Below are 26,940 nucleotides of genomic sequence, written 5' to 3'. Positions count from 1 at the left end.
GTTGCCTATATCAATGAGTCGCCTCTTCATAATCTCTGTGTCTGAGATGCATTCATCTTCATCAATTTCCATTTGCTCTCTGACTTCTTGCTCGTCCCAACCCTCCAGGAGTCCACCTAGTCGGAGATGCTCAGCAATGCTTTCTCGGAGTTCTTCTTCCTTGATGGTTGACATGATTTCTGCGGTAAGATGTTACTCCATACCTTCTGTAGCTTCAAGAAACTCTGCTTTGGCTGCATGAATCTACTCCTGAACTACCTGAATTACGTCCAACTTGCCCTCAAGGGAGGCCAAACAGGTTTCAATTTCGGTGAGCTGATCCTTCAACTTGTCATTCTCCTGTCGTGGCTTATCGATTTCTGTTAGGAGGAACACCTCCCATGAGCTCGAGCTTTGACTGGTTAGGGTTTTGGTTGGTGTTACCAGGGTACGAGCGTACGACTTCTTTGGCATCATGGATCACTGGTAGGGCTAGGTTGTCTGTACCACCTGCATCTGTATCATCAGCTATGACAAGGCGAGCTCCCTATCTGAGGTAACTGCCATGGCCTGACGGTGCCCTGCACCACCAGGCCTGGCGTGAATGAGCACAGGCGAGAGGCAAGAGCGAGGAGGAGGGTAGGCGAGAGGTGAGGGCGAGAGGCAAGAGGGGAGAGAGAGAGAGAGAGAGAGAGAGAGAGAGAGAGATTTGTGACCACGCATCCATCTACATAATTTTACCTGAATGAGGCGCTTTACACACCGCCGGCTATCCACCTAAACGCATGGCACTGGACCAATGAATGCAGGCAAGCGCCTTGGGTGCTCGTCTGCCCCACCGTGGCCTCCACCTCCTGCCCCTGTATCGCCTCTGCGTGGGCAGTCGAGCTTGGCTGCCCAGACTTGGGCGCACCTATCTCCAGCCAATCAACTTGCAATTAGTAGACCATGCATTCGTTCCTTCCCGCCATTATGCAATGATAAATCAAGTTCTATGTTCTGCATTTTTTCCAGCACACCAGATCGATTTGCAAAGCATCCAGGCATGTTCTGTGTTTTTTTTTCCTTGCTCCTCAAACTCCATATCTTCACAAATTTCTGATGCATGTCGTATACTCTACGTTTCTGCATGCTGTATTTTCTTGCATGCTGTGTTTTCTTGCGTTTTTAAAGCACCTTCATGCTGTATTTTCTGTTGCATGAATGCATGGCGCCTACAACAATGTGTAAGGCGAGAATGCATGGCGCTTTAAAGCGCCTGCATGCTATATTTTCTATTGCAAAAAATACAACATGCTATGCAAAAAATACAACAGAAAGAACACAAAGATTGTGACATCTTGAATAATATCTTGCGTTTTTTAAAGCGTCTGCATGCTGTTTTTCTGTTACAAAAAATACAACATGCTATGCAGATAATACAACAGAAAGAACAGAAAGAATATGTGACATCTTGAACAATATCACTCTTGAAGTCCTAATCAGGGTTATTAGGAGTTTAAATTCCTTGGCAAGGGTCGTATTTGCTTGTATATATCTGTATTTGAATCCATTAAAATCATGTTAAAAATGCAAATTGATTTTAATGTAACATATCTACTTACAAATGCACCACTTGCATATCTACTTACATGTACACGATTGCACAGCATGTCAATTATAGTTTGCTTTGCGGTTTCTTGTCTGATTATTAGTCGCATTATCTTGTGTTGTGGTTAAAATCATCTCTTCTTCAATTTAAGCAGTGATTTTGAAAATCCTCTGAATGTGCACCACCAGTGTGGTTGCTATCACTCTCTTGCCCAATACAGATTTGGTGTAGATCACCACCTTGGCCACATCTTGTTTTAAATCCCAATGGAATGACAAGATGTCTGATTTTCTAGTTTTTTGTCTTGATTAGATGGTGATAGGTAATAGCCTTTCCTTAAGCACTTCATAAGAACTCTGCATGTTATGTATAACCCCTTAGTGTAGATTGGCAAAAGAAGTATTCCGTATCTCTTTGTTCTACATGTTCTGTATCATCTTTGTTCTGTATTATCTGTATAAGACAAGGTTGCATGGCCGGGTATTTGATTGGCCTAGCGCCACGCGTTTAGGTGGACACGAGGAATTGTGTAAAACGCATATATCATTTGCATGTTTTGATTTGCATCTTCTTTGATTATTGTTAATCATCATTGAGTGCTCTGATTAGTATGTGAGACCCCTTTATTTTGACGTTCCAGTAATCCCCCAATGGATTCCCAAAACTCGCAAGACAATGAGTACACGTCCTTATACTCCCAATATTTTTAGGCATCCTCCTTTTGTGACATGCATGTGCCAGTCACTCCAACCAATAGTTTGACACTGCCCACATCCTCATCCTCAGCATTTGCATGTCCCCCACTTTTTCCACGGACTTTTCCTTTGTCCGCTTTCTGTGGTTCACCGTTTGCATTTACGCCATACCAACAGCCCAACCCAATCGGCTACCAATCTGTGTATCAAAAGTTTGCAACCCTCACAAGCAAAGACGGAGATCTCATCTTTACCTCCAGTACGGAGAAGTGATGCGGAAGGGATTTCTGTCCCAAAAAAGGTAAAAAAGCTTCTAGTAAAACGGAAGGGATTTCATTCTATAATTTTACAGATGATCGTTGCTTCTAACTGCTTGGTTTGGGATTATGACATTGGTTGGGAAGATTCTATGCATGACTGGAATATATTCCAAAGAAGTGATCTAGGACAAAGTTGATACAGCAATTATTGTTTACTTGATGATTGTGCTTACCCTGCAAGGTTTTGGATGCTTCCTCCATTCAAAGGAAGTAAAGATGGATTATCCCTGAGCGGTACTTTTAAAACTACATTCAATTTAGTTCACGGATGCCTATGGAGCGAGATTTTGGAATGTTGAAAGCTCGCTTTCGTATTTTATTGAAGAGATGTGACATTTTATTGCAGAATGTGCCGAAAATGGTTAGCACTTGTTCGGTCCTTCATAACATGTGTATCATGCATGGAGATTCATTTGATGGAGGGTTGGGTTCGAGAGACACAAGTGGAGGTGGATAGAGCAAACAATGATACATTGGCTTTGGATCCAATCATTCACAATGGGCTGCAAGTGGATCTTGTTGAGGTTACAGCTTTGGTGCAAATCGAGACCTCAACGGTTATGTAGAGGACACAATCATCCGAAACAACACCGCCTGATTCATCCCAAGTTGGGGACGTAGAAAGAAGAGACAATCTTACTAGAGTTATGTTTAAAGAGAGAGAGGACAAATGTGAGAATTGTATTTGGTGATCATGACTCAACTGATGAGAGTGACAATAGTGAGTAGGAGATGAAATAGTGCTTGGATGTTATGACTTTGGACACAATGTTGGTATTTTGTTTATCTCAAAGACATCATATTTTACAAGCTGTATAAAATATCTCCAAAACATTAGGCGGATTATTTTATTAGGATGTTTATTTGATTTTTAAATCTCATATGCCTACTAATTCTCTTTTTTTTTTATAGATGAGAGGAGGGAAGGGATTAAGATAAATCTAGTTCATCCCCTCCCCTCCTCTTGAAGAGAGCAAGGTGTAGCCACAATAACTGTGGTGATGGGGTTCAAGTCCCCAACTCTCTATTTGTATGGATGGAAATTGCTTTTGCAAGGTATTGATGAAGTTTGGGAGCAACTTGTAAGTTACAGGGTGAAGCATGTAAGTATGTGATTACCAATTCATTCTTGCCCTTGTATTTACAATCATTTATCATGCAAGGACTCTTATCGTATGAGTTGAGCACCAAATTGGGACTACGCATGCATTGACTCAGGCTCTTTACTTGTTGCATGTATAAGCAGGTTGGTGGAAATGCACGTTGTGTAAAGGGCGGTGTGTAAAGGGGGCGCCCATGCATGGGCAATTAGTTTTTAAATAAACGTAGGCATAAGCAGTTGGTGTGTAATGGGGTACACCCATTCAAGAGTGCACAAGGCACTTTTTGGCTGCCCACATGTTGGCCAGTATTGTGGCACCCTTGGGCGGTCTGTATCCAGCCTGATTTTCTACCAAGGGCAAAAGGAGTCCAAACCTACAAAGGGCAAGTGTTACCATTCAAACGGTGCAGACACTACACCCACACTCGAGAGAATAATCGAGTAATGGCCTTAACATGGCCCTATGAATGGATGAAAAAGGCCTTATCACTGAAGTGAACATGGCCCTATGACTGGGTGAACTGAAACAACTAGACTAAAAAAACAATTTGCCGGTTTAGTGTCATCAGAAATCAGAGCAGACTCAGAAAAAAGAGATTCCAGATATCTTTAAATAGGTACCAGGTGCCAATATACCCTCTGACCACCCAATTCTGATACCTCGAACCTTTTCTTTGCGAAGACTCTCTTGCAAAACTGTAAGGACATCACAATCTTGTGCATCCTATATATGCTACTAGACAAAAGGAAACCATTAACCAGATAGAAAAATATGCAATTGGAATGCGCTAGGCACTTGAAGTTGAGAATTGATTTTAATGTGAAGAAAGAAAATGGGATAGCCCCACCAAGTTGAAACAATAACCCTCATAAACAGGTTTTGGGTTGACACTGGGTACAATTCCAGTGTTTCCCAATTATCCGATCTGGCTGGAAAATTGCTGTGTAGATTGTAAAGGGTGGCACATGCACCATTCCAGTTCTTATTTTACTTGCCTTGGTAAGAAAGCCATGGAACACTATCTGCATTTCCTTGCTTAATGACCTTAGTACACACGAGCTTTCGGAGGAAAGCTTTCCACCTCATCATCCAAAGTATTCATATGCACTGGCCGATAATCAAGTCGAACCTTCCCGTTCTCCCAGTATCTGTCAAATTTTCACTCTCAGCAATATAATTTTGGCAGCACACTTAACTCCACATAACGTTTATCACGAAAAAACTTACCCTAGCGTGTGTTTCATCCAATTCTCATCATCTCTTTTCTGTGCCCAAGAATTCTCTGCCAAGTTAGTACTATGCACCATCCAAATCTAAAACACTACCTTCAGATCAGAGTTCAATAAATTACCGTGAAGTCTTCACGTGCATGTGCACCTCTGCTTTCTTTCCGGGCTTCTGCCGAGTACATTGTGATGCAAGCATTGATCAACAAGTTCTCAAGCTCAAAAGTCTCAATCAGATCAGAGTTCCTGAAAGGAAGAGCAGTTATTAGAAGATGCAAATAACCAACAAAGCAAAAAACCACAAGGCGGCTAGCAAGCCAACTCATACCAAATCAAGCTCCTGTCCCGTACTTGAACTCGTTCAAAGGTCTTCCAAGTCTCACCAATGAGGTCGCATCCTGCCATGCATAGAACCATGAAAAAAGAAACAATATATACTCAAAATTCAACAAGACCGATTTAAAACAAACTGCAAAAAATAATACCTTCTTTAAGAGTCTCCTCTGTACGGAACACGGCTGCATTATTCTGCATCACCCTCTGCATATTCAGTCTGATTTTTGAAGTGGGCAAGTCACCATTGGCATTTCGAAGCTTATCTAGCCATGCAATCGTCTTCTGTCCAGCATTTGTAGGCAGATCTTTCTGAGATCCCCCTGTCAGAAAGACGAGGAGGAGCAAAGATTTACCAGGTTGTATATGCATGTTAAGGATGAGCCTATACTCTCCTTATGTCAAGGAGCAACAGGCTTACCAGGTTTTTGTATTTGTGCCACTCTATTAGCGCATGCACGGCCAAAGACCACTATATCCAGAAGAGAATTTGCTCCCAACCTATTAGCCCCGTGAACTGAAGCACAAGCTGCCTCCCCAGCAGCAAACAATCCAGGTACCACTGTGTCTGGATCTCCGTCTTTCATATGCACAACCTGCAAATCACAATTAATAATGACATTTTAGCAGCCACCCAAGTGAGACTAACCACTGTAGATCCAGAGATCTTACCATCCACAGCAAAGAAAAGCTCAGAGCACCTCCAGGCCCTGTGTCAGAACTCAGAAACTTCAAAAAACCAGTATCCTTTGATAAACTTGACATCTAAGAGCGCCCATACAATATAGAATCCCCGAGTCCCAAAAATTCCCCTATTATGAGGCTTCAGAGACAGATGCAACCAAAGGATTGACTACCTCCTACTGCACATCTTGGGTGGCACAAAGCATGACAACTAGATACTCCAACATGTTGACAGAATACATGCAATAGTGAGTGACCTTCCTCTGTTTATGACCCATGAGAGAGTGTAGCACCAATGGGTTGTCAAAGATGTCGGTATGGAAACTAAGAGAGCTTATTTGGTTTTGCCTCATTCGACTCGTTGCTAGGTATGAGCTACATTGATTGAGGCTCCATTGGATGGGACCATCACATATCTTTGTAAGTGGATTATAGAATATCTTCGCACAACTAAATCAGATTAAAAATCAAGATGAGTGTTGTATGGGTGTCCTGTCAGATTGGCTTCCTATCGGTGGCAGATGATTGAATATTGGGAGGATTAGATGCAGAGGCAAAAGAGAAACTAGAACCCTTAAAATAAAGACCATTATGATTAACTGGATATCTCATGCATATCAGGCAGGAGAGTGGACACAGATACAAAGAATCCTTGGCTGCAGTGAAGCACCAGCTAGTCTTTTGTCCATCATAACCAGCAGGCCTTCGCACACACTCAAGAACCCCCCTCCCCTCCAGGTGTCCCATAAGTAAAACACTGCCTTTTTTTGAGTTACATATTCTTCTGCATTATCCATGTCGTGGCTTTTCCTCCATGTACATAGTTTTCAGAAAAAGGACATCATTGGCAGGTTTGACAAGGTGGGAATCTCAGAATATACAAAGCCTGAGTAGCGCACCCAGCAAAGGTTTTAAGACCTAAAGGCTAATAAACCAATCGGCTACAAGACCCACATATGAACCATAATAAAAATTACACAGATACCTCTCCATAATAGTTTGTTGGAATACCGCCCATGTTGTAGTGGACAGTGGGCAGGACAGGTATCGGTTCTTTCGTGACATTCACTCCTGCAAAGATAGCAGCAGTTTCGGAAATCCCAGGAAGCCGCTCTTTCAAGACCTCTGGCGGGAGATGGTTCAGATGCAAGTAGATGTGATCTTTCAATGGACCTGTGATAAGAAACATAGACTGCTCAAATTTTTTTCCAAAACAAAACAGTCATCTGCAAAAGCCATAAAAATCATGATTCGAAAGCCATCTGCGAGAGAGCGAGAGAGAGAGAGAGAGGGACACACACACACACACACAGGACACACACACACACACACACACACACACACACAGAGAGAGAGAGAGAGAGAGAGAGAGAGAGAGAGAGAGAGAGAGAGGGGAGTTATAAGGTACTAACCTACACCACGTCCCTCACGTATCTCCATGGTCATTGAACGGGACACAACATCTCGAGAAGCAAGGTCTTTGGCCGTGGGTGCATACCTTTCCATAAAGCGTTCACCCTCACTGTTTCGCAATATACCTCCTTCACCACGAGACCCTGAAATTATTTGTTAAACTGTTAGCTCGTGAAGACTCAACAGACCTCCCCACTCTGTTTAAGGTCTGGTGCACTCCCATTTAAAGCTCCAAAGAACATTCCATGATCAGCCAGGTATACCTCAAAAAAATCATACATAAAATCCTCTTTGTCATCATCAGTCATGTCATACACTAAGGTGGTGAAAAGACTTGAATCACGTCTGTATCATCAGATAGGAGTCAGAAAGCACAAGGGTAGTTGTCTGATGCGCTGGCCTGAAAGCGTGGTGCAATGGACAAAATAAGCCAAGCTAGCAGCTAAATGTGGGAAAGAGTAACTATTCACGACAGATATTGGGCAACAACAGGAGTAAGGGAGAAAACAAAAGTATTAATAAGATCAAAAGAGATGAAGCCCAGAAAGTCCTTGTTCCAGCTGTTCCAGGCGAGGTAACAGTCCAGAAACACCACCCAAAATGATTACTGTATTCAACTATAGTAAACAACATCACATGGCCTCCCTCTTCATTGGAATAAATCTACTTAATAATAATAATAATAATAAGCAAAGGCCTCGGAAACACCAGCTTGGTGCCTAGCTTTTCAATATGTTTTCTTGATTTTACAGGAATCGACACTCCGGTACCATACATCTCAAATGATAAGAGTTCGGGAATAGATTGAGATCATCACCCTAGACCCATCAATACTCAACAGACCTCCCCACTTGTTTAAGGTCCGGTGCACTCCCATTTAAAGCATCCAATTTGAAGATTCCATGATCAGCCAGGAATGCCTCAAAAAATCATACATAAAATCCTCTTGTCATCATCCTCATGTTATAGACTAAGGTGGTCAAAAGACTTGAATCCCATCTGTATCATCACATAGGAGTCAGAAAACACAAGGGTAGTTGTCTGATGCACTGGCCTAAAAAGGTGTTGCAATGGACTAAAGAAGCCAAAGTAGCAGCTAAATGTGGGAAAGAGTAACTAGTCACAACAGATATTGGACGGACAAAAGCAGCAAGGGAGCAAACAAAAGAATTCATAAGATCAAAAGAGATGAAGCCCAAAAAGTCCTCGTTCCAACTGTTTCCAGGCAAGGAAACAGTCCAGACACACCACCCAAAATGTGGGCCCCAGCCATGGGCGGGTAGGACACCAAGGACGAGTGTAGGCACTTGCAAGTATCATTCTTTGAAACTAGCATAGACCATAGTCACAAGATATGTTTCAAGGTTTTTGAAGCTTTGTCTAGAAACATTTCGTCCCGAAATTAAAAAACCAATACCTTTTGAAAAATGAAAATAATAATTATTTTTTAAATATAATTTAGAGATCATTATATACAATGCATAATGCATAAAGATGACCAAAAAACATAATGATTCACGAATTTAAAAGCTTAAAAGTTTTAAATAGAGAGACCTAAAATTGTTGAAGATTTTGGAGGGAAGGAGCTCGGTAGATATGAAATGGAGTGTCAAAGGAAGGAGAAGAGAAAGGAAGAATGGAAGAAGGATAAAAGAAGGGAAGGAGAAGAGAAGGAAAGAGAAGGAAAGGAGAAAGAGAAGAAGAAGGTAAGGAGAAGAGAATAGAAGAGAAGAAGAAGGGAAGGAGAAGAGAAGGCAAGGAGGAGAAGGAAGGCCAAGGACCAAGGGGGAGCAAGGGGTGCTCACAGGCTGCAAACAGGTGTATGTTACAACCGTGTGTATTTCTCTTGACATTATGCGAGTGTCCATGGGGACATGGACAATGTGAATGGCATCAGTTTGGGGCAATAGCTTCATGGACAGATTGGTACAGCTATTGGGGTCAAAAAGGACACAAGGAATTTTTAAGGTTTCTTTTTATCACCCCATGTGGGGGAGGGGACAAAAGGTTTAAAACCTTTAAAAACAAAAGAACACCCCTTTTTGAAAGGAATCGTGGCCCATATGCTATTATCGGGGCCTAAGCTCTTTTTGGGGGAGTGGTTTGCATCTGCACGCAAGAGAGTGCTTTTTCGAGAGGAGGAAGCTGGTGGGCTGGTCACACACGTTTGCTCTCTCTCTGGGCGACTAGCGGGCTGCAGCAAGCGCAGGTTGGACTGCCTCTCTCTCCCATGCAAACAGTCGGCCAGCACACTTGGCCATTTTGCTTTTTGGCGACTGGGGGCTGCAAGCACAAGGTGGGACTGCTCTCTCTCTCCCACGCGTGGAAGGCAGCACAGTGCTGGACTGTGCGCCCGCTTTGGCTGGCTAGTAGGAATCGGGCAGCATATACACGTGCTTTGGCTCTCTTAGAAAAGGGGGCTGGACGGCAGGTTGGAATGTTGGCAGGCTGGTCGGGCTGCAGCAACACGCCCCTGGGGCTGGTGGGAAAATAGTCGGGCTGCAGCACGTGGGCTCCCCCTTGGTAAGCCGGAAGGCTGGACTGCTCTTTCCCCCTAAATCTTGCGTGGAAGGCAGCGTGCACCAGCAGGGGCAGCAGGAGATGCAGTACAACAGCACTGTTCTCTCTCTCTCTCTCTCTCTCTCTCTCTCTCTCTCTCTCTCGTGGAAGTGGCTGCAGCACACATACGGGTTCTCTCTCTTTCTCTCCTCCTTGGCACAGCCGCGTGGGCTGGACTGCAAGAGGGTAAAAACACAGGACTGAGCAGGAAATGCAGAGTCGCGTGGGATTTTCACTCTCTTGGAAGGAGGCGTGGGGCTGCTTTGAGATTGTTTATGGGCTGTTTTGGTTGGCTGCAAGTACAATGTAACTATTTGGCCCTCCTAGCTCTATTTCACATAATGAAATCCATGCCCAGACACCAGACAAGTGGAAGAAAACATGGGGACAGGGTCATATGGATTGATTAAGAAAAGGCACCATTCTTGGTCAAAAAGCAAGAAAAAGCAAAAAGTCAAACAGGGTTGACTGCGAGCCAAGGGCACCATTGGAAAGAGGAGACTGAGCCGGACCAAAAAGCTAAAAGGCGCTTTCTCAAAAAGCAGCTCTAAGGCCAAAAAGCAAGGCCTTAAAGCCAGAAAAGCAAAGCACCAAAAGTTGAGTAATATTTTATTAATAAAAGTAAAAAGAGCAAAAGCAAAGGCAAAAAGAGAAAAGTAAAGTGTAAAAAGGCAAAGCAAAAGCATGGCTTTTTGGCAAAAAGCAAGGTCTCTTACAAGTATAAAAAAGGATTGGACTTCTCCCTTGTAGTACCATGAACAAGATCACTGAAGATTGAAGGAGATCGTGGAGTGTGTGTGGACATCATTATGATCATGAAGAGTTTCTTCTTTGCCATCAACACCTTCTCCAACTTGCTTTTCAGATGTACGGTCAACCCTAGACTTGTATGTGAAGGCCTTGGGCTGTTAGGGTTAGAGTTTAGAGGTACAGAAAACACAAGCGTGGAGAAGCAGAGAGAGAACACGACTCTTGTGTGTATTCAGATAATAATGTGAAGTACAATAGCCACATAATAAAGTGACCTAAAAAGATGTATTCACATGTCCGGCCATAAAATGTGCCGGGTGGACCAAAACGCTTATAAACTGCTTATAAGTGAAACTAAGCTAAACTGGGGAAAAAACCTCCACTAACTGAAGTAAAAAGTACCCCAGTAATCTACTGATGATCACTAGCACTCCTCTGGGTGCATACACAGCATAAAACCCAACAAACCCCCCTGGAGCGATATGTGATCATAGTACATCATCCACCAAAAGGAAACAAATTCAAAGCAGTGCGGAATGCTTCGAATTTCGGACGTGGTAATGCCTTGGTGAAGATGTCTGCCACATTCTCATCTGTAGGACACTAGATGAGACTGATAACTCCTGCCTGGAGTCTCTCCCGAACAAAATGATAGTGAATCTCAATGTGTTTCGTGCGAGCATGAAACACAAGATTCCTGGCCACAGCAATGACACTCTGACTATCAGTATAGATAGGTGTAGGCTCCTCCACTGAAATATCCATATCAGTCATGAGACGACGCACCCAAACACACTCAACAGTAGTAGTGTAGGCTGCTCTGTACTCTGCCTCACAAGACAAAGTGGCCATTGTGGTCTGCTTCTTGCTTAGCCAAGAAATGCATGAAGAGCCAAGAAAGAAACAATTTCCACTAGTGGAATGTCTGGTATCAAAATCACCAGCCCAATCTGAATCACTGTAAGCGTATAACTGCATGTCACCCCCCTCAGGATAAAGCAATCCAAGAGACAAGGTACCCTGCAAATACCGGAATACACGCTTCACAGCTTGCCAATGTGACAACCGCGGGCTGTGCATGAATCTGCTCAACTGAGATACGGCATACTGAATATCTGGCCATGTAGTACACAAGTAAATAAGGCACCCAACAGCCTGAGCATATGTAGTGGCATCAAAGGAAATACTGTCATCTTGTAGTGACAGTTTCATCCCAGGCTCCATAGGAGTGCTAATAGGCTTGCAATCCTGAAATTTAAACTTCTCCAGAAGTTTAGCAACATACCGAGATTGCAACAACCCGATGCCTCTGTTATCCTGCACAAACTGTATGCCCAAATAGTAGTGTACAAGCCCCAAGTCAGACATGTCAAATGTCTGTTGCAGTATCTTTTTAAAAGCTGCAATTTTGTCATCATTTGATCCCATGAGCAAGAGATCATCTACATAAAGACTGATGACCAGCAGATCTTTCTCTTCTTTCTTTACATACAAAGTGGCTTCTGATGGACTGTTTACAAAGCCTTGAGTGAGTAGGAAAGCATCTATTTTTGCATACCAAGCTCGTGGAGCTTGTTTCAAACCATACAAGGCCTTTTTCAGCCTGCATACTTTCCCTTCATACCATGTTCTGCAAAACCCATGGGCTGATATACATAAACTTCCTCCTCGAGGTCCCCATGTAGGAAAGCAGTCTTTATGTCCAACTGGTGAACAACCCAACCACGATGTGCAGCCAATGCAATGACACACCTAAGTGTCGACATACGGGATGTAGGAGCAAATGTCTCCTCATAATCAATGCCCTTCTTCTGTGCATAGCCCTTTGCAACTAGACGGGCTTTGTACATGTCAATGGATCCATCTGCATTCTTTTCAACTTATAGACCCACTTAGTACCAATTGCTTTCTTGCCTTTGGGCAGATCAACCAAATCCCATATTTGATTCCTTTTAATAGAATCAAGCTCATCATGCATGGCTTTGTTCCAATGCACATTATCTCGTGCATCCACAAATGAATCACGCTCATCATCATCCTGTAAACTGGCTACCATAACCATATTCAAATCCATGATGTGTGCATGTTCATTGGTCCGTGTCTCCCTACGAGTACGACCAGCAAGAGGACCCTCTAAATGGCTGTCCTGTAATGTCCTCAAATACCATCTAGGTATGTGTCTGACCTATGGTGCCTGCTGCCCCATATTTGGTTCAGCTTCTGGCTCAATTTGCTGCTGAATTTCTGCACCACCTTCATGATTTGCTAGCTGTCCTGTAGCCTCATGAGTTGGATCACCAACTGTGGAATGAAACTCCATAGGTAGTAGACCTTCAAATACATCATTTTCAGCCTGATTTGCATCATAACCAGCCATGGATATTTCTGATTTTTCATCAAAAATCACATCCCGACTAGTGAATATCTTTCTGGATAGTGGGTCATATAACCGGTAGCCCTTGCTCTCACGGCTATACCCAACAAAAACGCATTTTGTGGCTTTATCATCCAACTTCCTCCTCAACTCTTTGGGTATGTGTGCATATGCAAGACACCCAAAGATACGAAAATGTGATACCGAAGGCTTGCGGCCATGCCAAGCCTCAAAAGGAGTAATGGAAACCAATGCCTTTGTGGGACATCGATTCAAAATATGACAAGCACACATGACAGCTTCCACCCAAAAAATATGTGGTAGCCTCTTTGCCTTTAGCATACATCTGGCCATCTCCATGAGTGACCGATTCTTCCTTTTTGCAACCCCATTCTGCTGTGGAGTATAAGGAGTAGTATACTGATGTTTTATACCTCTACTCTCAAGAAAGGACTTCAACATGTGTGACATATATTCCCCCCCTCGGTCAGAACGGAGAGTCTTAACCTTGCATCCTGACTCTGTTTCAGCAAGTGCTACAAAGGCCAAAAATGCATCATATACCTGTGATTTCTGTGTCAATCGTCTGCATGGGACCACAAAGATCACTGTGTATAAGCTGCAACTTTGCAGTTGCTCGTAGAGCCTGATCACGTGGGAAGAAAAACCTATGCATTTTTCCCAAAATACATCCTTCACAAATGTGATCTGGAGGCTTCTCCATGAGAGGTAGGTCTGTAAACATGTTATGTCGCTGCATAAGCATAAGACTACCAAAATTTACAAGCCCCATGCGAGCATGCCATAGCTCCGCATCAACCATAGCTGGAGTAAGAGTGAATGCATTATAAGCAGACTGATCCACTGTCTGAAATGCATCCAACTGATAAAGTCCATGACATAATGTACCAGTACGCATTAAGGTCAAAGCATTAGCTTTGTCTCTGACCATGCATTTATCATCATCAAAGTGGACTTGCATACCACAATGTGCTAAAGAAGAAATGGACAACAAATTCTTCTTTATCCCTGGTACATATAAGGCATCTGTAAGGCGAAGAATAGAGCCATCAATGGCTGAGAGCTGAATCTCCCCAATGCCACGAACTGGATATGAAGCATTCTTGGCACAGTGAACAGTTTTGCCAACAGGGGCAGGGCCTACATGACAAAACAAATCCCTGCGAGATGTGATATGCTTTGAGGCACCACTATCAAAGTACCAAGTACATGCATGCTCTGTCATACTAAGTGCCTGTGAAGACCAAGAGGCATCATAGCTGCATGTATAGAAACAGTAATCCCTGTCCTCAACAAAAGAAGCAGTATCATTTACAGACATCCCAGATTCCTTTTTCTTTGGCAATCCTCTTTCTACACTCTGTGATGTAGTGACCTGGCTTCTTACAGTAATGACATTTGCTCTTCTTCTTGGGCTGTCCATCACCTTTCTTGGTATCCTGAGATGAACCACCATCACCTGAATTTTGATTTGAACTCTTTGGCTGAGATTTTCCTTTCCCCTTTTGACCCGTAGTAAATGCTTGTTCAGCACTTGTGTTCATATTCATATTCTTCCTCATTTGCTCTTCTTGTAGCAAGAGAGCAACAAGTTCCTGATACTTAAGGGGTTAAGCAGCATTCCTCATGCTGAGGTTCAAAGAGGTATGAAAAGCCAAGTAAGATCTTGGCAAAGAGTGTAAGATGGTGGACACAAGCTGTGTCTCAGGAATGATCTCATCCACATTGATGAGTTGCTCTCTCAAATCCTGCAGCTTGTTTAAGTGGCTAGACATATCATCTCCTTCATGCATTTTCTGATTTTCCAGCTCTCTTTTCAAAAACGAGATCCGAGCCTCATTACGAGCAGCATACATCTGCTCCAAAGTCACCCATGCATTCTGTGAAGAGCCAGCTGAACGAATATGAGGTATAATAGACCTCTGTACTGACAATGCAATGAGTGACAAGGCTTGTGCATCTCTGGCATCCCATGTCTTCTGAGCATTTGTTCTTTGAACAGGCAATGGCTGACCTGGAGCCTGTACCTGTTGTCCTCGTCCACGAGCACCCCCTTGGGGAGGAGTCTCTAGAGCCAATGGACCTGGACGTGGTTCATCACCACTAACAAAATCCTAAAGACCTTTTGCCACAAGCACATTTTTCAGCATAAAACTCCACAAGGAGTAGTTCGTGCCGTCCAATTTGTCTTCCTTAGACAAATACGTGAATACATCACTCTGCTGTTGATTTGCCATTATGCCTATGCACAATGTTGTACCTGTGTATCAAAAAACCCAATAGCAAGAACCCTGAAAGCAACTGTACTCCACTGAATACAGTTCGCCCAAATATGCCTGCACTCTCAATCCTCTGAATGTGCAACACAATGCACCAATGATTGAGTAGAGCAGCAAAAATGGCTTTCACAATGCCAAAATGCCCAAAAATTGCCCAAAGTTACTGCACCCAAAACCTTGCAAAAAACCTGTAGATTTCTTTGCAAGAAAGTCTGCCTGCATCTGCATCTGCCTGTAGATTTTCACAGAGAAAATAAAAATGCCCAAAAATCAAAACTTGTAATGCTTACCACAGTTGTACTGAGTAGGTTGTGGTAGTTGTAATGAACAAGTAGAGTTGACTGTACTGTGTAGGTACAATCGACTGGTACTGTAGGGAAGCAGTACGGAAGCTGGGCGAGCAGATACAGGACGGAAGCAGGGGCGAAAACTGCAGTCGAATGCACAGCAGGTACAATCGAAGCAGTACTGTACGGAAGATTCAGTCGAGTGTACAGCAGGTACAGTTGACTGGTACAGAAGCAGGTAGCAGCACTGAATGATGTACGGCTGTCTGCGTAGGAGGACTGTACGGAGCAGGGCGACTAGTGCTGTGTCGACTGTATGCAGGTACAGTACGGAAGGCTGCAGGCGAAAGGCGGCGCTGACCTGTACGGAGCAGGCACATATGTACGGAACAGTAGCTGCTCTCGGCGAACTGGTACCTGGTACGGAAGGCTGCAGTCGAAGCTGTACGGGCAGTGCAGTACGGAAGATAGTGATAAATGGTACGGGCAGGGCAAGGGCTGGCCAACCTGGAGGCTCTGATACCAAATGAAGGCCTTGGGCTGTTAGGGTTAGGGTTTAGAGGTACAGAAAACACAAGCGTGGAGAAGCAGAGAGAACACGACTCTTGTGTGTATTCAGATAATAATGTGAAGTACAATAGCCACATAATAAAGTGACCTAAAAAGATGTGTTCACATGTCCGGCCATAAAATGTGCCGGGTGGACCAAAACACTTATAAACTGCTTATAAGTGAAACTAAGCTAAACTGGGGAAAAAAACCTCCACTAACTGAAGTAAAAAAAGCCCCAGTAATCTACTGATGATCACTAGCACTCCTCTGGGTGCATACACAGCATAAAACCCAACAATATGGGCATATGCATGGGCGATACGGACGCATGTACGGACATATACAGAGCTGTACGGACATGTACAGGACTGTACGCACACGTACCGACAAAAAAATCAAAAACCCTAAAAATTGCTTTTTGGATGTTTTCATCGCCCAAAAACCATTAAAACAAGTTTTATATCAGTTTTCTTACAAGAAAGAGCTTTTCCATGGTTTTCTTCATGGACAAATTATAGGAGTTGTGGAGATTACTCATGGGATGAGCGAGTGTTTCTTGGACTTGGACATGTAGCTTGGACATGGACAGCTTGGGCATAGAGCTTGGACATTGAACATGAAGCTTGGACATAAACATGGAACTTGGGCATATAGGTTGGGCATGAAGCTTGGACATGAACATGGAACTTGGACTTGGGCATGAACATGAACATGAGCATGAGCATGAGCATGGAGCCATCGGGCTCCGGCTCCGACCTGGATTTGGATTTGGATTCATTGGATTTGGATTTGGATATTTGGATATTTGGATTTGGTACTAGCCCGGTGAGAGATACTTGTGGGTCATCCCCGTGGTGTGCACGGCATCCGAGATCTCGTGCATCAACATCGACATCAACTTGGATATCCTACATCAGCATATCTGTCTGTTTTGTATTCATTGATTGTATTGATCATGGCCAGCGTGCCCGTGGATTGTTCCTAAATAAATTCTTGAAAGGGGGTGGGGCCTGTTCCCCGCTCAATTGTGTGTACTGTGCAAGTTTCCCATTCCCTCTTCTCTCTCCCCTCTCTCTCTTTATAATTTTATCTCTTGGACACGTGGTTGAGTCTGTCACTGCACACCCCACTGGGCTTACATACAAGGTCACTTGGGTGTGTTTCTTGGCATGGAAGTGACGCTCGCATGGGTGTATGTTCATAGAGCAGATTGTTTTCTTCCTACTTGAAAGGAATGGAGGGACCTTCAATTGTGGGCATATCTATATTTCCAAATGTTTCGTGAGGAACTAGGTCACTGGATGTATGCCATTGTTGGCACTGTCTTTGAATGGTGCTGTGTATGGTTCTGTGTGAAAAATGCACGCAAGTTTCAAGGGGAAACAGGCCTATGGGTTTCATGTGGAAACAGGTCGTAGGTTTCTCGAGGAAACAAATTTTTGGTTTCTCCAAGAGATAGGTCACATGCAGGCAGTGGATACAGGGATTGACTCATGTTTTGTATAGCCTTGTTGCTGATTGGACAGGGGTCAGGGAATCCATGGCTAAGATGGATAATACCCTTGGAAGGCAAAGAGGGTTGGTACAGGTGTGTTGACTGTATGGTATGTTGTGTTGTGATGTGAGTTCTCTTTTGGGAAAGAGTTCGGAGTCTTTGTTGTGATGCAGGAGCACTGGATATGTCAGGCTGTGATGTTGTTCAATAGGGTGAGAGGCTATGGATGGTTGTGGCAGTCCTGATCATGGGAGAAAGCTTCTGTATGCAGGACTGAATGTATGGGAGTCTTTTGAGGTGAACAATAGCTCGAATTGTTTGTGGATGCCAAGTGAACATGAAGCCATGATGCAGGGTCTTTGCAGGCTTCATGTGTTCTACTGTGATGGCTGAGTTTCTAGCCTCATTGTATTCAAAGCTCTTATAATCTATTAAAGAAATACCGCAAGGGACTCCACCACATTTTGGGGCCAATCGGTATTCATGTATTTTTTGCAAGAACACTCTAGCTCCCCTTGTTTGTTTTCCTTTTCTAGGTGTTGAAGAGTTTTGTGTGCAAGTTTGTTTTTGCACCGCACTTTGGTTTGTCTAAAGGCTGGTTTACAAGGTTCCATTGCCAGGACATCGTCGACTTTCTCAAGGAGGCGAGCCCGTGGTTGCTCTTGCTGGGACAATCGCCAACTTCCCCAAGGGGGCGAGCTCATGGTTGTCTCATGAGAGTCACATCAAAAGCTTCAACATGTGGAAAGTGAAAAGGAAGTGCAGGAGGCAGTACAAGACTGTGTCTTTGCCTGTATGAGGTGAAGAGAAAAAGCTGAAGATGAAGCTCAGGAGAAAAGACACCAAGGACAAGAAGTAGTCGGCCAAGAACAAGAAGCAGTTAAAGTGTTATCGTGCAAAACTTGGGTTGAAGGCTATGGCTTTCGACACTTTGTCACCGGTGGTATCTTCAAGGAGGCTTAATGGATTTGAAAGGCAGCTTCTTTCTATGTTTAGCAGTGGTGATCTACTATGCTTCATCGGGGACTTGTGCTTACCACTTAGGTGGAGTGCAAGCACGTTTTGGGTGTTGTATCAAATGAGGCTCAGCCGGAAGCAGAGGAACTTGATGAGGTTCTTATTCCCGCTGTCTTTGAATGGTGCTGTGTATGGTTCTATGTGGAAACCAGACAAAGGTTTCAAGGGGAAACAAGCCTATGGGTTTCATGTGGAAACAAGTTGTAGGTTTCTCGACGAAACATGTTTTTGGTTTCTCCAGGACATAAGTCACATGTGGGCAGTGGATACAGGGATTGACTCATGTTTTGTACAGCCTTGTTTGCTGATTGGACAGGGGTCAGGGAATCCATGGCTAAGATGGATAATACCCTTGGAAGGCAAAGAGGGTTGGTATAGGTGTGTTGACTGTATGGTATGATGTGCTGTGATGCGAGTTCTCTTTTGGGAAACAATTTGGAGTCTTTGTTGTGATGTAGGAGCACTGGATGTGTCAAGCTGTGATGTTGTTCATAGGGTGAAAGGCTATGGATGGTTGTGGCAACCCTGATCATGGGAGAAAGCTTCTGTATGCAGTACTCAATGTGTGGGAGTCTTTTGATGTGAACAATAGCTGGAATTGTTTGTGGATGCTGAGTGAACATGAAGCCATGATGCAGGTCTTTGCAAGCTTCAGGCGTTCTACTGTGACAGCTAAGTTTCTAGCCTTATTGTATTCAAAGCTCTTATAATCTATTGAAGAAATACTGCAAGGGGCGCCACTGCGTTTTGGGGCCAATCGATGTTCGTGTACTATTTGCATGAGCACTCTAGCTCCCCTTGTTTGTTTTCCTTTTCTAGGTGTTGAAGTGTTTTGTGTGTAGGTTTGTTTTTGCACCACCCTTTGGTTTGTCTAAAGGCTGAAGGCCGGTTTACAGAGCCCCAGGTGGCTTGAAGCTTGGAGACAATGGGAGCTTGTCGGTTTGCTGTTTTTTTTGGTGCTGATTGTAGATTTCTTGGGCTGTTCGGGACTTGGAGAACGGGTAGAAGGTGGCCATCACCGTTGGACAGCCACCTTGCATAGTGTTTGCAGCCTCTTCTTTATTTTTTTCCCACCCACCCTCCTTTCACAAGACCTTGTGAACCCTTAAGATGGAAAATTTGCTTGAGATGGGTGAGAAGCATGTGAAGATCCCCACTCTCCCCATATTCCCGATGGATAGACAGTTGGACAGGACCAACTATGGCATCTGGAAGGTAATGATGGAGTCTGTCTTGGAGTCTTATGACTTGGCTGACTTCATTGTGATTGGTGTTCCATGGCTAGAGTTGGAGGAAGGGGAGCTTTTACTCTCTACTAGGAAAGATCAGGAGGCTCGAGCACAGTTATGGGATCGTGTCAATGTCCGTGTGCGTTCTTTCATCTTCATTAATTGCACACCCCAAATGATTAATCATATCAAACACATGATGCTGGCCAAAGGGATTTCGAAACACTTGGCTTCTCTGTATAACAGGGTATCACCCATGAAACAGATTTTCTTGGAAGTACAGATGCAGGTGATGAATCCTGCAAAGTCTTCAACGATGCGGGAGCACATCAACAAGCTGCAGGCTCTTTAGCAGGAGGTTCTTCAAGCTGGGAAGGAGATATCTCTAAAGGACATGGCCATCGCTTTGTTGTCTCATCTGCCCTCTCAGTACTCAGCTTTCTATTCCTCTTTGATCACCAGTGGGAGGTTTAGCACCATCACATGGGAGGAGCTTGTGCCTATGGTCTTGGACCAAGAAGAGCGTTTTACGAACCCTCCACAGGGTGGAGGTTCTGAGGCCTTGACTAGCCAGCGGCGGTTGAAAGGCCGCAGTAAGGGCAAAGGGAAGTCTTCACAGAAGAAGTCTTCTGAGCAAGAGCCCGACTTGGATCGTGACGCCTTGAAGGCAGAGCGGACCTGTAACCATTGTGGTGAGAAAGGCCACTATTGGAGGAAATGTCCTCGATGGAGCACCGAGAAGGGTGCAGATTCCTCAGCAGTAACCGTGAAGACTCCAGTTTTTGTGAACTTGGAGATTATGGACACCGGAGTTTCATCTTCTTCGAGCAAGGGAGGCGGTTGGACTCACCGCTACGAACACTCACGACTGGATTCTAGACGGTGGTGCTTCCAGGCACATGACTCCTTCCCGAGAGTTATTACAAGATCTTCGAAGGCACGCAGGTCACATCCTGACTGGTGACAAGTCCGCTATCCCTATTCACAGTGAGGGCAAGTTAGAGATCGTTTCTGATGGCAAAGGAGGGAAGCATTCCTCCCAGGTTCTTTATGTCCCATCCCTTGCTTTTCATCCGTTGTCAATGCATGAGGTTTGCAAGAATGGCGTATGGGTGGAGTTTGATGAGCATTTTGTTGCTCTACGGGACAAAGCAACAAGCCAGGTTGTATGGAAAGGAGGAGTGGAGAATGGGATCTACAAACTCTCAGCACTCTCTCTTACAAGTTCTCAATTAGGTGATTTGTGGCAGTTTCGTCATAACCACTTGAATGTGAATATGCTGCGGCGGCAAGCTTTCCGAGACCAGATGGTGGTTGGCTTACCAGATGTTGGCAGCAGGCAGGGACATTCCAATTCTTGCGTTCGTCAGTCAGAGGAGCCTTTACAGGTGAACTATGCTTTGATGTCTCGTATCATTCAGGACAAAGAGCCTATTGCAGTTGAGGAAGCTCTTTCCGAGGGGACTCGTAGGAAAGCCATGCAAGTGGCAGATGGTGACTTGCAGGAGGTGTCTGTTGAGAAGCCTCCATGCTTTGAGGTTCCAAGTTAAGAGGGGGTGGTTTACAGGTTCCAGAAGGCAGAGGGGGTGTTAGCAATCATCTCCTGTCTGTACATATTACTCAGTAAGGGCCTTTGTTGTGGGTGTGCCCACCCAAGAGCTTTTTCCATTTTTCCCCATTTTTTCCATGTTTCTCCCTAATTTTTCTGGTCGTGGGGGCAGTTTTGTGCTTGCCCTACTTCTGTGCTGGCTGACTGCTTTTACCCAGTCGTGGACAACCCAGGCAGGCTGTCGACTGTTTTCACCTAGCCGACCAACACTGGAGGATGGTATAAATACCACCTTGCCCCCCACACTTGTTTTGTATCGGATCTTCGTGTATATAGCAGAGTTTATACAACTTCTCTCTCTACACTTGTGCATTTTGTTTTCCACAACACTCGTCTTATTTTCCGTTGTGCATTCCAACAGTATGTAGACCCTCTGGAGGTGATGATATATATTCCAACACCTCCTCTTCGACACCAGAGGGTCGGTCCAATACCAGCACGCTGAAGTAACACCTCCAAAGTAGCTCTCGGAAGTGGTTTGGTGAAAAGATCAGCCACATTGTCCTTGGTAGAACAGTAGGCTAGGCGAAGAAGTCCCAACTTGATCCAGTCACGTACAAAATGATAATGCACCTCAATATGCTTGGATCGTCCCCATATCACAAAATTCTGAGCTAGAGCAATAACACTGTGAGAATCTGAGAATATGGTATCTCGGGAAGTGCCGCCACAAAACAAATGCTCCAGAATCTAATGAATCCAAAGTGCCTCGGTGGAGGAGAGAAAGTAGGATTTGTACTCAGCCTCGATGGAAGAAGTAGAAACAATCCTCTGCTTTTGAGACTTCCAAGAAACCAATCCTGTACCAAGCATGAAGCAATATCCAGATGTAGACCTCTGAGTATCAATGCAGCTTTCCCAATCAGAATCTATGAAACCAACCAAATCAACACCACTGGAATAGGTGATGCCATAGTCTCAAGTACCTCGAAGATAACGAAGAACTCTCAAGGTTGCCAGCCAACGAGACCTTCGAGCGGCTGATGAGAACTGACTGAGAACACTCATAGCTTAAGAGATATCTGGACAAGTGTTGGTAAGGTAAAGCAACAATCTGCCAATACTTTGTGGAATCCACCAAGGGTGTATCATCCTCCTTGGATAACTTGGCATTGGGATCCATGGGACAAGAAAGCGGTGTACAGTCAGACGAACCCATAGAGTGAGAGTAGCTTCTTCACATACTTTTGCTGAGAAATGAAGATACAATCAACTTTCTGCCAAACCACCAACGCAAGAAAATAACGAAGAAGGCCAAGATCAATGTCACTGAAAGCTTGGACTGAACCTGTGTGACCAACTCAGTATCTGAGCTAGAAAGAACGAGGTCATCAACATACAAAACAATGACGCAAATATTCCCATCAGAAAGAAGCACATAGAGATTGTTGTCAGCATATGCCCTCTCAAAGCCAAGAGATGACAAGAAGGCATCAATCTTTTGATACCAGGCACGAGATGCCTGTTTGAGCTAGAAAGAACCTGTGTGACCAACTCAGTATCTGAGCTAGAAAGAACGAGGTCATCAACATACAAAACAATGACGCAAATATTCCCATCAGAAAGAAGCACATAGAGATTGTTGTCAGCATATGCCCTCTCAAAGCCAAGAGATGACAAGAAGGCATCAATCTTTTGATACCAGGCACGAGATGCCTGTTTGAGACCATAAAGACCCTTCTGTAGAAGATACACATCAGTGTCCTATCCCTGAATCACAAAACCAGGAGGCTGCTCAACATAAACTTTCTCCTCTAAATCTCCATTCAAAAAAGCAGATTTGACATCCATCTGGAACACGGGCCATCCGAAGTGTGCAGCTAGAGCCAAAACAATCCTGATGGTAGTATACTTGGTTGTAGGAGCAAATGCCTCATCAAAATCTTCCCCTGCCTTCTCAACACATCCACGAGCAACAAGGCCGGCTTTGTACTTGTCCAAAGTACCATCTACATGAAACTTGACTTTGAAAATCCATTTGACACCAATCACACGTTGCTAATGCCTTTCTCTCAAAGCGTGAAGAAGAAGAAGATCCAACTACAGTAGAAGACTCATCCGATGCTGCGGGGAGAGGTCATGAAGTAAGCAGTGGTGGGGGTAATCCCGGAGTCAAAGCAGGACTCGTAGAGGAACTGGAAGCTATAGAAGCTGGTGCAACAGGAACAGGTGGTTGTAAAGTAGGAGCTGGCACCAGAGTTGTAGCAGGAGAAGCAAGAGGAGGAGAAGCTGGATGTGGAAGAGGTATAAGATCACTAACATCCACCAGGAATGGATCATCCAGAAAATCTATAGATGCATCACGTGGAGAGGAGTCGATGCCAAACAAGCTCTCATCAAACCAAGCCTCTCGGAAAATGATGATGTCATCAACCTCCGGCGGTACCCTTTGGATCTCAGATTGCAGCCTGTGAAGATCATCCTCCTTGACTTCGGTGCGACTGTGGTCCTCTTCTGATCTGGGACATGCACATAAGCAACACAACTGAAAACACAGAGATGAGAAACAGAAGGCTTGTGTCTTGTAAAAGCCTCCTCCGAAGTCATCCCCTCAACCGCTTTTGTGAGAGAGCAGTTAATGAGATAAACTAAGATAGCCACAGCTAAGAGCTTCACCTCAGAAAGCACAAGGGAGACCAGCATGATGCAACAAAGAACGAGCCATCTCTTTTACGGTTTGGTTCTTCCGTTCCACAACTCCATTCTGTTGAGGAGTGTAAGAAACTATGGTCTGTCGGTGAATGCCCTTGGCACAAGGAAGTTATCAAACGGTCAAAACTCGCCGCCATTATCAGTCCACAGAAAAGAAACTGTACCCCCAGACTAATTTTCCACCTTCGCAATCCAAGTCTTGAAACTAGCAAAAAGCATTTGACTTGTGAGCTAGAAAACATACCCAGACTTTGAGAGTGAAATCATCCACAAGAAGAAGAAAATATCGAGCCCTTCCCAAGGGATTCAACCTCCATGGATCCAGCAAGATCTGCATGTATAAGCTCCGGTCTGCAGGTTGCTCGATGAGTGGCCTCCTCTGGAAATGCATCTTGATAATGCCTGCCCATCATGCAGGATGAGCAGATGTGTGAAAGAGACCTGAGCTGAGGTAGTCCATTGACAACCTGCTGAGAATGGAACTTCTGTAAGGCAGTTATGGGAACATAACCAAAGCGTGAATGCCACAGAGAAGTATCTGCCTCAAAAACCAAAGCCATCAAGAGGAAGAAAAGCTGATGAATATGTGAGTCAGTGTGAGGGATCTGGGAAGAAAAGTTGGTGATCTTGTAGAGACCTCCATCATGGACTCCATTGGCAACAACCGAGAGAGTCTTCATGTCGATCACTTCAATGACCTCATCATCAAAGTTCACACCAAGTCCCTTATGAGAAGCTTTGTACACTGAAAACAGATTTTTGAAAATCCATGGTACATATAAAACATCATGTAAGGTGGCAAAAGAACCCATAGAAACATTACCAACACCGGTGACAAGAAGCGAAGAGTTGTCGCCAATTCAAACTGAAGAAAAGAGAGTCTAGTAGTCCTCCAAGATATGGGCTTGATTGGTCGTGTGGGTAGAAGCACCACTATCACCAACCCATTCCACCACTTCAGGTGTGTCACTAACCTCTTTTGGAGAAGTCATCATTGTGATCACCAGAAGTGGATGAATTTGTGACTGCCATGTTTGCAACTTTGGTGGATCTCTCCTCTAAAACTTTTTCCTTGCCCTTGTCTTTGGTGTTGTCCTTGTCAGATACTTTGGAAGCATCCTGCGCTTTATACTTGGCTTTGGTTGCTTGAGAGTCATCAGACGAGCAAAGCAACAAGCCTCAGTATGACCTGTCCTGCCACAGTAATCACATTCATTGCTTTTGTCCTTGGGACTCCTTTGAATCTTATTTACCCTTGCCTTTGCCTTTGTTTTTGTTGTTGTTGTTGTTGTTGGAGGTTCCTTTTCTGCCTTTGCCTTTGCCCTTGTCAGAGGCAACAAAAGCAGACTCCAACTTGCCTTTTCTTGCGAAGCATGCACTTGTCGTGGAGATAACTCATGACTTCCTCAAAAGGAGGGAGAGGATCACGGAAATAAATATTATCCCTAAAAGAATCAAAGGAAGCAGGCAATTTACCAAGAAGTTTATGGATGGGATTGTTGATGGTGCTGCGGTACTCCTCAAGCTGCAGCTTGATACGGGTGATGTAACTTGGTTGAACACAATGCTAATCAATACACTTAAATACACTAAGATTTGATGGACACTTGCTCAAATACAAGAAGTAAATTGCTGAATTGACAAGAGACACAATGAGCCGGAACAACCGACCCCTCCCTCAAATAAAGTATATTAATCTTGGGAGAATCAAGTACATAGTGTCATGGGCATTTCTGACCAGATTTCCATACCAATGCATATGAATACAGTATTGCAAACAAGTGGTTGTCGATGTAGACTTGCAACCCACACTACCCTCTCAAGTGCCCATGTTCCCTACCATCTGCTCTCTATTGTTCCACCAACACATGGTAGCAACAATCTGCAAGAGAGCACGTAGGACAAGAGAACACTACACAGGGTATGTAATCTTGTAATCCAGTTCCTCCCTCCTGCTACTTGCTCCCATACAGGGTTAGTTCCGTACGTCGTACGACTGAAATCGTACGTACCTGCTGTACGGTACGGTACCGTACGGATTCGTACGATACCGTACGAGTTTTTTTTTTTTGCGGTGGTGGTGGTGTTGTTGTTGTTGCGTGGAGCAATTTCAATCTTCTAGGTTTGTCAGGAGCGTGTGCACTTGCCATTGCCATATTAGGCAAGCGATCATATTGCTTGATGAGGAGGAGGAGGCAATCTTCATGGAGCTCTATAGTGAGCCTCCATTGCCCCCTCATGATGATACCCCACTGCCTAGAGAGCCCGTGTTTGATGATGATGGCAACCTACTTAGCGAGAATGATCCCCAGAGTGTCTCGTCCACCTTCGAAGAGTCCTCCTCAGAGAACTCTCTTGATGGACACTCTAGTAGTGATCATGTTGATGATCATGCAGATGTTGGTGATGATGTAGACTTTTGATATGATATAGCTCTCTAGGCATTGGACATCTATCTCCTTCTAGCCCATCGATGATGTATTGTAGTATGTAGTATACTGTATCATGTATGTACGCATGTTGGCGGTCGCCCATGCCATGAGTTTTTGGCCTATCCTTTTGTAGCAATTTTGTACTCTAATGGCATGATGACATTATGTTCATGGTTCTACTATTTTGTAACTTCTTGTCTACAATTTTTAAGTTTAGGAAGTATTTTTTTTTTAAAAACGTACTAATATCGTACCGTACCTCAAAAAATTTTAAGGTACCAATTAGTACCGTATTTTATCGTACCGTACCGTATCGTACCTTTCGTACTAACTAACCATG

The 26,940-nt window shown here is 44.2% G+C and overlaps 1 protein-coding gene across 1 annotated transcript in view; it reads right to left on the bottom strand.

The window, feature by feature from the left end:
- Positions 1-4,481: 4,481 nt before the first annotated feature.
- LOC147622774 (succinate dehydrogenase [ubiquinone] flavoprotein subunit, mitochondrial) overlaps positions 4,482-26,940 on the bottom strand; it is a 67,567-nt gene continuing 45,108 nt past the window's right edge. The window contains exons 9-16 of the mRNA XM_086822398.1: positions 7,344-7,487; positions 6,917-7,104; positions 5,669-5,843; positions 5,400-5,570; positions 5,243-5,312; positions 5,040-5,160; positions 4,916-4,953; positions 4,482-4,836 (exon numbers count right to left, since the gene is read on the bottom strand). Of these exons, the coding sequence (XP_086678524.1) occupies positions 4,734-4,836; positions 4,916-4,953; positions 5,040-5,160; positions 5,243-5,312; positions 5,400-5,570; positions 5,669-5,843; positions 6,917-7,104; positions 7,344-7,487 (1,010 nt within the window). The 3' untranslated portion in view covers positions 4,482-4,733. The remainder of the gene's footprint in view (positions 4,837-4,915; positions 4,954-5,039; positions 5,161-5,242; positions 5,313-5,399; positions 5,571-5,668; positions 5,844-6,916; positions 7,105-7,343; positions 7,488-26,940) is intronic.

The sequence above is a fragment of the Cibotium barometz genome, chromosome 28, assembly GCF_041138505.1.
Source record: "Cibotium barometz isolate CiBa-2024 chromosome 28, ASM4113850v1, whole genome shotgun sequence".
NCBI classification, from domain to species: domain Eukaryota; kingdom Viridiplantae; phylum Streptophyta; class Polypodiopsida; order Cyatheales; family Cibotiaceae; genus Cibotium; species Cibotium barometz.
The sequence above is the reverse complement of the archived record's forward strand: the minus strand, read 5'-3'. Positions and strand labels throughout refer to the sequence as shown.